General features: G+C 32.2%; 2 protein-coding genes across 7 annotated transcripts; both read left to right on the top strand.

Annotated features, from left to right (window-relative positions):
* The first annotated feature begins 1,170 nt into the window (after positions 1 to 1,170).
* Positions 1,171 to 6,870, top strand: LOC145062607 (protein DETOXIFICATION 24-like). Of its 2 annotated transcripts, XM_079010187.1 has the most exons (9): positions 1,171 to 1,277; positions 1,721 to 1,981; positions 3,674 to 4,215; positions 5,198 to 5,284; positions 5,362 to 5,418; positions 5,754 to 5,992; positions 6,213 to 6,331; positions 6,409 to 6,495; positions 6,583 to 6,870. In XM_079010187.1, the coding sequence occupies exons 2-9, from the start codon at positions 1,736 to 1,738 to the stop codon at positions 6,649 to 6,651; spliced, it is 1,446 nt and encodes a 481-aa protein (XP_078866313.1). In that variant the 5' UTR covers positions 1,171 to 1,277; positions 1,721 to 1,735; the 3' UTR covers positions 6,652 to 6,870. The 2 variants fall into 2 exon arrangements, with proteins under 2 accessions (XP_078866313.1, XP_078866314.1); XM_079010188.1 differs by lacking the exon at positions 1,171 to 1,277 and having other exon boundaries at positions 1,806 to 1,931.
* A 1,486-nt stretch (positions 6,871 to 8,356) lies between these two features.
* Positions 8,357 to 10,629, top strand: LOC145063022 (uncharacterized). 5 transcript variants are annotated; one of them, XM_079010625.1, is made up of 6 exons: positions 8,357 to 8,651; positions 8,820 to 8,938; positions 9,392 to 9,559; positions 9,626 to 9,757; positions 9,844 to 10,197; positions 10,298 to 10,629. In XM_079010625.1, exons 3-6 carry the CDS (start codon positions 9,447 to 9,449, stop codon positions 10,434 to 10,436), a joined length of 738 nt encoding a protein of 245 aa, XP_078866751.1. In that variant the 5' UTR covers positions 8,357 to 8,651; positions 8,820 to 8,938; positions 9,392 to 9,446; the 3' UTR covers positions 10,437 to 10,629. The 5 variants fall into 5 exon arrangements, with proteins under 5 accessions (XP_078866751.1, XP_078866749.1, XP_078866750.1 ...); XM_079010623.1 differs by having other exon boundaries at positions 8,817 to 8,938; XM_079010624.1 differs by having other exon boundaries at positions 8,719 to 8,938.
* The last annotated feature ends 2,596 nt before the right edge of the window (positions 10,630 to 13,225 follow it).

Here is a 13,225-nt window from a genome sequence, read left to right as displayed (position 1 = left end):
CCATTTGTGATGTTTTTTCTTATGACCATGATTGCCAATCTCGACCATTACACAAATCACCACCATCACCTCCAATCGCCACCACCACCATTACCATCAATCACAACCAATCACCACCACATTTAAATATCAAACCTAAAATAAAAAGCAAATTTAAACATCTAACTGAAAAATCAAAACCACATTCACAGTTATAATTGCAAAATCAAAACATAAAAACTCACTCACCATGGATGCATTAAGTCTATTTCTTTTGGCATGAAAACACTCACTAATCATTCCATCTCCTCAACTTCCATACACATACGAACAACACCAATGCTTCACTATATATATATCCTCACTAGAGTTTGAAAAGTATCAGAAAACTAGGGTTCTATCCTTACTAGAAAATCAAACATGTTCCCACCTTCTAACCCTAATCCTAAATCAAACTGAGAAGTAAAAAGAAGACGAAGAAGATGAGATGGTCGGAGAGAGCACATGTATGTTAACTGGGACACCGATGCTTGGAATTGAAGCCTAACCATCATCAACAATCGTCACCACCATAGAAATTCGGATTTGGAGCTATAGGAGTGAATGTGATGATCAGGGGAGATGAGATAGTGAGGAGAGCATAAGGGCTTGTTTTCAGGAGATGAGACGATAGAGGAAATGTGAAGGTTGGGGGAGGTGAGACTTAGGGTGACAAGGTCAAGAGAAGGAATTACGTTAGGTTTCCGGCCAGGTCAAGGGAAAGAGCGGTGATAATTGAAGAGAAAGCGTGAGACCTCAAAGTCATTAGGGCTTCTTTTATTTAATTTAGATTAACTGGTCCTAAAATTTTACATGTTGTAACAACTTTGGTTTGAGGGTAAATATGTCTCTTTAAATTGTAGGTAAGGGAAAATTAAAGGTAACTATCTTAGGGACAACCAATGTAATTTTTTGAAAGTATAGGGACCAGCCAAGTCAAAGTATCAAATTTAGACTAAAAATGTAGATTGATACAATCCACAAGGACCAAAACTTGTAATTTACTCAAAAAGTAATTTCAAGAGCGGGGCCATGCTTTCAAGAGCCCAACGTACGAAATAAACGTGGCCATTGCTTTGGCCTTTAGTAGACATGTGAATCACGCTCTTTACCCACCCTCCCACATTTCAAAGTCAATAAATACCACTTTTCCACTCATTTCCGGATCACTGAACGGCCAACGCCGTCGAGCATCGCCACCACCTCCGCTGTCAACCCAATTTCTTAACCTTATCTTCACTAGTATCGGAAGGAGCGGCGTAAAGCTTTGTTCTTTCTAGCTTTTTTTTTTACAATTAAATATCTCTTCTCAAAAAATAAATACTCCTATAAAGCACATTGTTTGATATGTTGATTTTTAACACTAGTCATATCAGATATCAGTTCCATTTTTGATCTATATGTGAATATAGAAGTAAAAGATCATAAAATTAATATATAGTTGTTATGTTTTTGATATTATATATCTGCCCTGACAAAAGTTTTCTAATGATAATCTTTTATATATTAATACTCATTATTATTTTGGGTATTTAATAAAATAGATTAGTTCGTAATAAAGTAAATGGTAAAAATTTAAATATGATCAAGGAGGATAAAATGAAAGCCTCAAAAAGAACGTGCTGGGTAGCGTATTTATTTATACAGTAGTAATATTTCAGCGTAAGATGAATATAACTTGAATAGTTTAATGCTTCTGTAGTTAAATTCAAGAAGCATGGATCATGAGATTCAAGCAAAGCTACTTAGACGTGATGATGAAGAAGAAGGCGACTTGAAAGGAAGAATATGGAATGAATCCAGAAAGATCTGGAGGGTTGCATTACCAAGTGTTATATCAAGAGTTTGCGCATTTGGAACGATTGTTGTCACACAATCATTCGTCGGCCACATCAGCGATTTAGATCTTGCAGGTTATGCCCTTGTCCAAACACTAAGTGTCCGATTCGTCAATGGAATTCTTGTAAGTTTGCTATTACACTTGCTTCTTTAGCTTGTACATATAAGATCCGTTTTTACATAAAATGGTGTTTAGGGTGCATTAGACATGAAGTGGGACCAATGTCATATTGTCAATTAAATTGATACTTATATTGCAATTTTTTGTACATCTAAAAGAAAGAAAAAGTTTGTCCGAGTTTGGTTATACAAAAATTGAAATGAACTGAAAATCTGAAACAACGCAATTTTATGTATAAGTTTAAGACCAAATTTCATAAAAACCATAGCAGTTTGGAGTTGTTATGGTTTAATCATTGGTTTTTTTTTTCCAAGTTTAACCGTTGAAACTTTATATTTAAAAAAAAAAAACACCACACCGTTTTTTTCCGGCAGCGAGTTAAATAACATATGGAAGAATATTTTTTTAAGTGAAATGTGACTTTTTTTTTTTTTTATTTTTTTTTAAGAAAAATAAAAATAAATCAAATTGATGATTAAATTGAAATGATATTCTCCTCAAACTTTTAAGTTGGTAAACCAAACTATTTTCAAACTCTCATCGTTTCTATAGAATTCAAAGTTTTTTTTTTCTTAATTTTTTTAAAGCAAACTCCCAATGATTAAAATAGGAAAAAAGTTATTTCCATGGTTAAACCAAAAGAGAAAAAAACTATAGTGGTTTTAATGAAATTCTCTCTAAATTGAATAAGAATGTTAACAACTAAAATTAACTAACACGATTTTGAGGTTTCCATTATAAACTAAGCATATGTTTATGGTGTATTGTGTTACTAGTTGTGAAACCCGTATATTATACGGGTTAATTAAAACATAATGTTAAATAGGAGCGATTAAATGAAAAGTTTATTTGAATTTGAAATATGAAATAAGTGAAAATTATGAAGAAAAAAAAAACATGCAAAAAATAAATTAATTAAAATTATATGTTTAATTGTTAGACCCGTGTACTAAACGATTTATTATAATAAAATGTTAAATACAAATGTTTAAAGTGTAAATTTATTTGAAATTGAAATTGAAATTTCAAATTTGAAATTAATAGTTATTATAGTAGGTTTAATTTATGGAAACTAAATTAATGATATAGTGGAAATGAATAATGAAGTAATTGACAAGTGGAAAATAAATATATTTCAAAATTATGACAAAATGACATGTGACCAAATAAATGAGAGAATGACAAGTGGCAATAACATTTTCATTTATTAGGGTAGATGTTTTTTAGTAAATGACTTGCTTTTCATTACATTTTATCATGTTTTAAAGAGAAAATTAATAATAAAAAAAATCTAACCAGAGAAAAGCAAAACACCTTTTTTTTTTTTGAAAAATTACTTGTTTACATTAATTTTTATTAGCATTTGAATGAAAAACAAAAAATACAGTAAAAACCATAAGTACAAAATAGGAGAAAGAAATCTCAAACATATTTAGCTTTTTCAAAGTCGAAATGTTATTTTTTTGGTTCAATTTCAATTTATATAAATATCGAATGTGATGCTAAGGCTTTTTCAACAATTAGAATTACAAGTGTATTCAAGTGTTTTATACTAACAAGTGATCGGTCTTCCATAGCAACATGCCCTTGTCCACACTTTTTAGTAGGACGAACTTTTTTTTTGTTCCATTATCAGTATTCCAATAGACGCTAAATATAGTACAACTTATTATGTAATCATTAATATATTTGCAGTTAGGAATGTCGAGTGCAACCGAAACTCTTTGTGGACAAGCCTTTGGAGCTGGTCAACACCACATGATGGGCATCTACTTACAACGATCATGGATAATCGATTTAATCTCTCTAACTGTCCTCATCCCAATTTTCATCTTCGCTACACAAATCTTTAAATTTTTAGGCGAAAACGAATTCATAGCAAAAAGCAGTGGACACATTTCTCTATGGTTCATCCCTTTCGTCTACAATTTCGTGTTTAGCCTCACAATACAAATGTACCTACAAGCACAATTGAAGAACATGGTGATTGCATGGCTTTCGATTTTTCAATTCGGGATTCATATTCCTTTGTCGTTGCTTTTCGTGTATAAGTTGAACCTCGGAGTTGGCGGGGCTATGATTGCTTTATCTATGTCTTCGTGGTTACTTGTGATCGGAGAGTTTGTTTATATATTTGGTGGTTGGTGTCCTTATTCTTGGAGGGGGTTTACATCAACTGTTTTTAAGGATCTTTTTCCTGTCGTGAAACTTTCAATATCTTCTGGTGTTATGGTTTGGTAAGTTAGGAACAACCTTGTCTTTTACGGTTTTGACTTTCACATTAAACTGATTAATTTTGAGACTTAACGTTAATATGAGTACTCTTAAAACTAGCATCAGTTCTAGACACAAGGGTAAAATGAGTGTTATAATTGTAATGGGAAAAACTTTGTCATTCTTTATTAAGTCGTTCTTTCGAATACTTTACAATTATATTCGACACCACTTTCAAACACAAGTGTAAAATTGTCATATACTCTTGTTAGGTAAAAGAAAATAGGTTTTTTTTTGATAATTAAGTGTTGTATGGATAAAATGTGTTTGGAAAATATTTAAAAAAATGACGACACTCTTGGCGAAATTAGGGTAAATTTGAAAAATAGGACTTAACGGGGGGAAGTCTCATTTTCCTGTTATTCTGTATTATGCCATCTTTTTGTTCTTTATCTACTATAATAAATGAAGGTTTTTTTTTGCCACATGTCATCTTCTCCTTCATTTGGACACATGACATTTTCTAACATTTTTAAATTTTTTATTTTCCACTTGTCATTTTATTGTGTTTTTTTTTTCATTTTATTAAATTAAAATTTCACATTTAATATTTCCACATTTAATATGTAAGGTAATAAATACGTAAGGTATTTATTAGAAAGAGTTTATATATGTAATGTATCCAATACATTAAAGTCTCATTAATTTTAATAATTCAAAAAATTTCTCATTTTTTTTATAAATTCAAACTTTTCAAATTGTTAAAATTTTATATTTATTTTTTTTAAATAAACCCATGTAATACATGGGTCTCAGTGTCTCACACCTAGTTAAGTCATAAAAGCACTCATGTATAGCTTCCTAATGCAAAGTTGTGTTCCGCCATCAAGTAAAATAGAAACATCTTACTTTCTATATATGTGGAGTTTGCATATAAAAAAATGTGCATTTTTTGGTCAATAAAACTGAACAAATTAAACACTTTTTTTATTTTTGTAATTATAGCTTGGAGTTATGGTACAATGCTGTGCTAGTCTTGTTAGCAGGGTACATGGAGAATGCAGAGGTTTCAATATCCGCCTTCTCAATATGGTATCCAAATTTGAGCTTTTATATGTGTTTTAGTTCTATCATTGCATTCAAATCACTAATGCTTGATACTTTTGCAGCCTCAACATTAATGTATGGGAGTTCATGATCAGTCTTGGTTTCTTAGGGGCTGCATGGTACGTAACAGATCAAACCATTCACAAAGTTCATTGGGACCGATCTATATAGGATTGTCCAAACTTTTATGTCTTTTTTCGATAATAAATATGAGAAGGGTATATATGTCTTTTACACAAACCAGAATTAAAGAGCTAATCCCCATCCTACCTTTTTCAACTTAGAGAAAAAAAAATACAGTTTTTGTCTTATTGAGAACGGTCTCGGTTTAAACTAATGAATTCCAAACATAATACAACATGTTTTGTGTAACGAAGGGGGACTTAAAATTCATGTTTTTTCCTGTACATTACATGTGTATCTGATGAACATTGTGTTGGTGAACAATATGCAGTGTCCGTGTTGCAAATGAATTAGGGAGAGGAAATGCGAAAGCAACGAAGTTTTCGATTAAAGTTTTGTTGGGAACTTCTATTGCAATTGGAGTCTTTTTCTTCATTCTTTGCTTAACTTTCGGAAAAAAACTCGCCTACTTATTTACAGACGATGAAATAATCGCAAATATCGTATCAGACCTTTCTTTGCTCCTTTCGTTCTCAGTTTTACTCAATAGCATTTCCCCTGTTCTCTCAGGTACATCAGTCAACTCTGTCATATTTCTACTTTTTTAAAGTCAGCTCTAAACTTTCTACTTCTGGAAAGTCAAGCATTAGACAATAACCTACTATAGTGTAGGACTGAGCTCCGGATGATGTAATCTAATTTATATCTCACATGATGTTGTTAGGGTTGGGTATGGTTTATGCCAACTCATGGGTTGCTTGAAGAATAACATTTAATATGATTTTTTTAGGGGTGGCGATTGGAGCGGGAATGCAGGGTACGGTAGCGATTGTGAACTTTGTTTGCTTCTATTTGATTGGTATTCCAGCGGGAGCTTTGCTTGGTTACACGACAAACCTCAAAGTAAAGGTATGTAATCCTCATGAGAACAATACTTACTTATATGTGTTTATATTATGACAGTTTTTGGTTGGCTATGTAAATAGGGTATATGGATTGGAATGATTGGTGGTGTTGTGACACAAACACTTGCGCTTATTTATATGGTATGGACAACCGATTGGGATGATCAGGTAATTTTATAAGGCTATTTTTTTTTCTATTTGTAGGTGTTTTATTATTTACATTAAGTAAAAATTTTAATTAGGTATTTATTGTAGGTTAAGCGGGCTTTAGATCGGTTAAGTCGGTTTTACGTGAAGACCTCTGATAATAAGGAAATTCGTTAGGAAAAGTTTGGAGAAGGTTAACTTTTTGGTATTAAATGTAAGGTGTTTTTGTAGGAGGTGTTAAATGAATAAGTTATCTTTCTCGTCATGATCCATTACTTTCATTTGAAGTGGGGAATGACAATAACAAATTGTAAGTCGTACCATTTGAGTGACCCATATCAACCTGCCCTAGAACCATATGAGAAGTCAATGAAGGAACACTAGTAATATTTTGGATGTGCCAAGGTTTCGATCCTAAACTTACTATATAAAATTTCACTTCTCAACCATTAAGATTCCATTGTGAAAAAAGTTTGGAAAGTCACTGTATAACTCTAATTGCGAATACCTCAACCCACGACTATAATGAAGCAAAAACCTTTCACATATAAAAAAACAACAAAACACAATAATAATATCAAGTGTCATTAAAAACATCGACAAACACATTGAAAAAACTATTATTAGAATTATCCAAGGGTCGTGGACTTAAGGTTTATATTGGTGTATAAAGTGTAAACTAAATTTTCTGTTTTTGATGAATTTTTTTATTTTTATTTTTTAGCTATGTTAAATGGGTTGTTTCTAATTCATTAAGTTTCTATTATGTAAAAAGACATGGTTAATATTTAAGATCAATTTTATTGGGCTTTCATCTTTTGGCACATTTCAAATGGTTTTATGTTATTCGGTCCAGTCAACCTAAAAACCAATTTTATACTATTCAGTTGGGTTTGGGGGACCAACTCAAAACTAGACTTGCAAGGACCGATCTCAGACTGAAACCCAAAAAAAGACCGAGACTAGACCGGTCTAAAACGAGATTGCAACGAAAAATGACCGGACGAAAAAAAGACTGAATCAAGAATGTCTGAGAAAAACCGGACCGTTTTGAGGTCGATCCCAAAAAAAGATCGGATCGTTTCGAGACTGACACAAGATTAGTCCGAGACCGGTCTCAGACCGATTTAAAAAAAGACCGCTAGCCAAAGTTCATAAGTATATAATTTTTGTGTTAACTACACAATTTTTAATCACACAATATCTAACTTCATTTTTTTTCTTTTATTAAACTTTAGTGTATCATTTTTAATAATGTTTAATCTATCATTTTGGTGTTAATCACATATTTATTGAAGGAAAAACCCAAAAATGAACTAAAAAAACCAACAAATATCGAAACCGGACCGAAAACCCAAAAACCAAAGCGAAAAGGCACACGGAAAGACCGCAAGACTGGACCGAAAAAGATAAAGACCGGTTCCAAAAAAGAGCGGACTCGAAAGAAATCGGACCGTAAAACGCTGGCTCGAGACCGGTCCAAAAAAAAGGCCGGACCACTCCGAGATCGACCACAGAAAGACCGGACCGTTTCGAGACCGATCCGAGACCACAAATGTGCAACTCTACTCAAAACAAATCAACTCAAAAAAACGAAAAACGAAAAACCGTACGATACTCCTCTTCTCAAATAACTATTGCATAGTTACCAAAAGTGATTTATGCAAATTGCTTACAAGTGATCATTTTAGCCATTTTCTACTTTTTTTTTTTAATTATTATTTTTTTAAGAAATTAAATATTTTTTTATATTTTATTTTTAATTAACTTCTTGCCGTATCAAATATTAAATATGACCGTATCAAATGTGTGGTGACACATTTAATGAAATCGGTGAAAAATCCAAACCCTATCTCACATTCGTTTAATCGCTGAGTGCAGAGCCAACACAATATTCTTCACGCCTTCGGGCTGTTTGTTTCTCCCATTAAGAGACTAGCTCTGGATCAATCAGATTGGTTGGAGTTCTGGATCAATCTGAATGAAAAAAATACTTCTAATACCCTTGCCCTAACATAACACACGCCTGTGTTTTCTTTCTCCCCCACTAGTACTACACGTCGAACCCTCCTCCATCATTCTCCCTTCTTCTCAGCGTCGACCACTTCTCCCCTGCCAGCTGCGCCGCTCCGCCTTCACCTTCTTCACCTCCACCCTCGATTCCTCCCCCTTCGCCGGTAAGTTTATGCTCCTTTCTTTTTGGTCGATTTTTTTCAGGCCAATCTTTATGGTCGTTTTTTTCAGGCCCTAAAACATGTTCTGCTTGATTATATAAAATTGGTGCTTGATTTATGTTCTTCTGCTCGAAATTGGTGCTTGATTTATCTCCAACCGTGTTTCAGAAGTAGGATCGGAAGAAACCCAAATGATCCAAAACCATAAACAAAACGGGGTGCATGTAATGTGTAAAATCAACGTGGAATAGGAAAATGAACCCAGAAAATTGGGAAGCAATGATTACGAGGTCCAATTTTTTCTTTGACCTTCCAAATCCCCTTTTCTTTTCGCCATTTCCCATTCCCATCGTCTCCCTAATTTCTTGTAAAAATCTATAATTTCTTTAATGAAGGTACATGTTTCTGATATGTTTGATATGTTTTTCTTTTATATCTTGCCTGTACAACCTTGACCTTAATTCTTCAGCACATTTGAGTTATATCATCATTTTATGATCCGGTTGATAATTGAACGAATTTATTGTGAGATATTGTTATAAAATTTGTTATACTGTGATATAAGGATCCGTATATGTCAAATTTGGATGTTGTATGATGTCCAATTGAATGCTGTATGATGTAAAATTTGTATGCAAAAAAATAGTTTAAAGGGTTAAAATGGTCATTTTAACCATTAAGAGGTACACATTCACATTGAAATTCTTTTGCTTTAACTAAATCTGTTTCTTCCACGTTTTCAGAATCTGCTCCTTGTTCTAAAGCTTTGGTGCCATCTTCATAAGCATCATTTCAATCATGGAAATCGAAGATTGGGCAGGTGGATCAAGTGATTCAGACATAACTGCACCTGATAGTGATATTGAGGACCATTGCTATGCATATAGTGATTTTCCCAAGTTGCAGTTTAGGTGCTCTCTCTCATTTAACCCTTTCTCTTATCAAGTTTTCTTACAACATTGAGTTTTAATTTTCAGGAAAGATATATCAAAGGCTCGTTGGAAACAAGATTTGGGAATGGCTGAGATTGTTAGTAATAAAGGCAAATTGTGGACAACAACAGGGATAGTTCGTGGTGGAAAGTTATATAGTTTTCTTGAAGATACATTGTAAGTCAAAGGAGACAAAAAAAAAAAAAAACTTAATACTTTACAACTTCGTGGTTACATGTTATAAAATGTTTGATGATGTGTAGGTTTTTGGCAGAGATAGGGGCATTGCATCTGTTAGATGATGAGGATAAATGTATTCCACTTGAAGATATTTATAAAAAGGTTGCAGAAGGTGTAGGTGGATCTTCATGGGAGTCATTTGAGGTTTACAGGCATCTTAAGTCATTAGGTTATATAATCAAGAGGCATGGTGTTTGTTGGAGCATAAAACGTGGTAAAAGTGAAGAAAACAGTTCTATAATGGAAGTTACTGAGTTGTTTAGTAGTATGGAGATAAATGAAGAGAGTAAAAGACTGGTTTTTGATGTTTATCCTCCAAACAGCAAATTTAGAAAGTCAAATCCAGGCAATCCGATCTTTATTCTCTGCATAATTAGGTAAGATGACCTTATAAATTCATATTTTGTTATCTTTGATAAATAAATCATCCTAATTCATATTCTCTGAATTGTTTTTTTCTTTTTTTGTCTATTGTAGTGGCAATCCACCAACCAAGAAACGGATTGAGGAACTTGAAGGACAATGTGAAGGCATTCCTCTGAAGTTTTGTTATGTTGAACATGGACGTGTAAGTTTCTTTTCTTTTAATCAAATTGAGCTTCCTGTTCTTCCTTGAACACGAATTTACAACTGATAGAATACAGATTCGAGATAGTGATTTTTTAAAGTTTCTATATTCTTATTATTTGTATATTTTATTTGTTACTTATTTGGTCAATACAATTACAATTGGAGACATAACGGATCTACATTTAAAGGTAGAAAAATGTCTAGAAAATGAATAGAGCAAGAAAGTTTATTTTGGTGTTTCTTTGTTTTATAAATTGAAAGATATGTTGGTTTTGCTTAAAACACGAATCCTCCGTTTTCATAATAATGTGAGAGCTACCATATGAAAATAAAAGCAATAATATATAGTTAATGTTTATATTATTATCAAAGAGACTTGACAAATTTCAAATATATTTTTTAAAATTATAACATGTTTTGTAATGGAATATATTTTTTAAAACTATATTAAAACAAAATATAAACTTGATAAAATACATATAAGTTTTTTTTAGATATAAAAAAAAGTGTTTAAAAAAGAGAGTTTAGATATAAGACTTTTTAAACAACAAAAACAAAAAGAAACAAATAAACGTGTGTTTTGTTTAAATTTAAAACGTATAATAACATTTCTAATTATATTTATTGTATATATAACAAAAAAGGACTCAAAACAAAAAATGGGCTCTAGATAACATTTTTAATCATATTTATTTTATAGATAACGAAAAATGGGCTATATAAGGACTCAAAACAGAAAATGGGCTGTATAACATTTTTAATCATATTTATTTTATATATAACGAAAAATGGGCTATATAAGGACTCAAACAAGATAAAACCAATAAACCAAGTGAGGTGATCGGGGAATAGGCTTGCACAAAAAAACCGGTTCAGGATCCGAACCGGTCACTGAACCGGTAAACCGGTTCATCCTGAACCGGTATGAACCGAACCGATTCAAGAACCGAACCATCGGTTTAAACCCGTTCGAGATTTTAGACATTGAAACCGGTTTAATAACCGTAAACTGGTAGTCAAACCGATCAAACCGGTTTAGAACCGGTGTAACCGGTTTAGATAGGTTCGAGTTTAATAATGACGGAACCGGTTTGAACCGAACCGGTTTAAGGATGAACAGGTTTTACTATTCATGAATCGGAACCGAACCGGTCCGATTTGAAAAAAAAACCGGTTTGCTCACCCCTATCGGGGAACATGTAGCTTAACCAAAACTAGAATGATATTATTTCGGTTTTGTGGGATCAAACATGTCAACATAAAATGGAAGGATATACAAAAGTTTTGGGGCCAAAGTCTGAAACGAACAAATTTAGGTATTAAATCTTTCAATATATGAAAGTTTTGTGGCTAAAGTATGAAACCCAATAACTCCAAGGAGGACAATATACGAAAGTCTTATGGTCAAAGTATTAAACATATAAAAATGTCGTGACAAGTCTCAAACCCAACACTATTATGGCTAAAGTCTCAAACCCTAAAATATACTATTGTCTATTGCTAAGGTCATTTGGTTTTGAAACTTATTTCATGCAACTTTCTTCCGTTTATAAGGCGATAATGAACAACCGGGTTAAATTAAAGATTCAACCAAAACAAATATTAATGGCTTAAGTTAACTTACCATGTAGCATCATATAGTTTAAACGAGAGTAAAAAAATGACCGTTTATGCAATGGCAAAAAAAATCAACAACTCCCATTATAAATCAAGTACTTTGAAGCATGTTAAAAAAACTTTGATGATATTTGAGTGATATTTTTCGGAGGCTTTCCATACTCTTTAGAAAATATATTTTGATATAACACTTATTATTGGGTTTTATTGTATTGGACTTAGGGGGTGTTTGATTTGTCTTTTTGAGAGGCAAAAGTTTTTTTTTTTTGGAAAAGTTACAAAAAGTTAGGTTTTAACTTTTCCAAAAAGTCAGTTTTTCTTCTATCTAAAATCCAAAAGTAGCTTTTAAAATGTTTTTATCAAACATTTTTTTATCTTTTATCTTTTCCAAAAAAGACTTTTGTCTTTCAAAAAGACAAGTCAAACACCCCCTTAGGGCTGTAAACCAACAGAATGTTCATCTAACCGTTCGGCGGGAGTTTGTTTATTTAGTAAATGAATGAAGATGAATATAAATCTCCGTTTATTTAGTTAAGTGAACGTACATGATTAATAGTCTCGTTTGTTCATTTATGTTCGTGGACGTTTGTTTACGTTCATTTATTTTCGTTTGTTTAGGTTTATTTATGTTTATATATGTTCAATTGTTTTTATATTATATTACTATATTATATATACGTTTATATTCATATATGTTTAATTATGTGTGTTTATTATTGTTCGTTTATGTTCGTTTAACATATTCATTAACATAAACAAACGAATATGAACAAGACACTTTTTTAAACAAACACGAGCGAACATGAACAAGAAAACTTGTTCTCTATTCGATTTCGTTCGTTTGTTCGACTAACTTAAACAAACGAACAACAACAAGCATTGTTCGTGTTCGTTTGTTTCGTTTAGAGCCTTAATTGAACTCAATAGGAAATTAAAATTTTGCATATAGATTTGTGGTCAATTTGTAAAGTGTTGGGTAATTTGCAATTCGACTTTGCGTGTGGCTCTCTATGTATTTGGAATAATCTTGTTTTTCAAAATTCTCGAGAGTTTAATGTACAGACAATTATGTTTTTGTGAAAGGTTGTTGGATTTCTTTGGATTTATCTGTGTTATTTATTTCCCTATATGCCCTTCATAGTGTAAATGATAAAAAGAGTTATGATCTACTTTGTTAAGACTACTTCACAAGTGGGAGGGTGAAGTCATTTTGTGGGG

The sequence above is a fragment of the Lactuca serriola genome, chromosome 7, assembly GCF_051521515.1.
Source record: "Lactuca serriola cultivar US96UC23 chromosome 7, Lser_US96UC23_V15, whole genome shotgun sequence".
Classification (NCBI taxonomy): Eukaryota; Viridiplantae; Streptophyta; class Magnoliopsida; order Asterales; family Asteraceae; genus Lactuca; species Lactuca serriola.
The sequence above is the reverse complement of the archived record's forward strand: the minus strand, read 5'-3'. Positions and strand labels throughout refer to the sequence as shown.

Bases quoted from the DNA above. Each gene is read 5' to 3' on its own strand.
- LOC145062607 (XM_079010187.1), top strand. From the start codon at position 1,736: ATGGATCATGAGATTCAAGCAAAGCTACTTAGACGTGATGATGAAGAA. The intron at 4,216-5,197 runs GTAAGTTAGGAA...TTGTAATTATAG, and splicing joins TCTTCTGGTGTTATGGTTTG to CTTGGAGTTATGGTACAATG. The intron at 6,332-6,408 runs GTATGTAATCCT...CTATGTAAATAG, and splicing joins CGACAAACCTCAAAGTAAAG to GGTATATGGATTGGAATGAT.
- LOC145063022 (XM_079010627.1), top strand. From the start codon at position 9,447: ATGGAAATCGAAGATTGGGCAGGTGGATCAAGTGATTCAGACATAACT. The intron at 9,560-9,625 runs GTGCTCTCTCTC...TTTAATTTTCAG, and splicing joins TTTCCCAAGTTGCAGTTTAG to GAAAGATATATCAAAGGCTC. The intron at 9,758-9,843 runs GTAAGTCAAAGG...GATGATGTGTAG, and splicing joins AGTTTTCTTGAAGATACATT to GTTTTTGGCAGAGATAGGGG.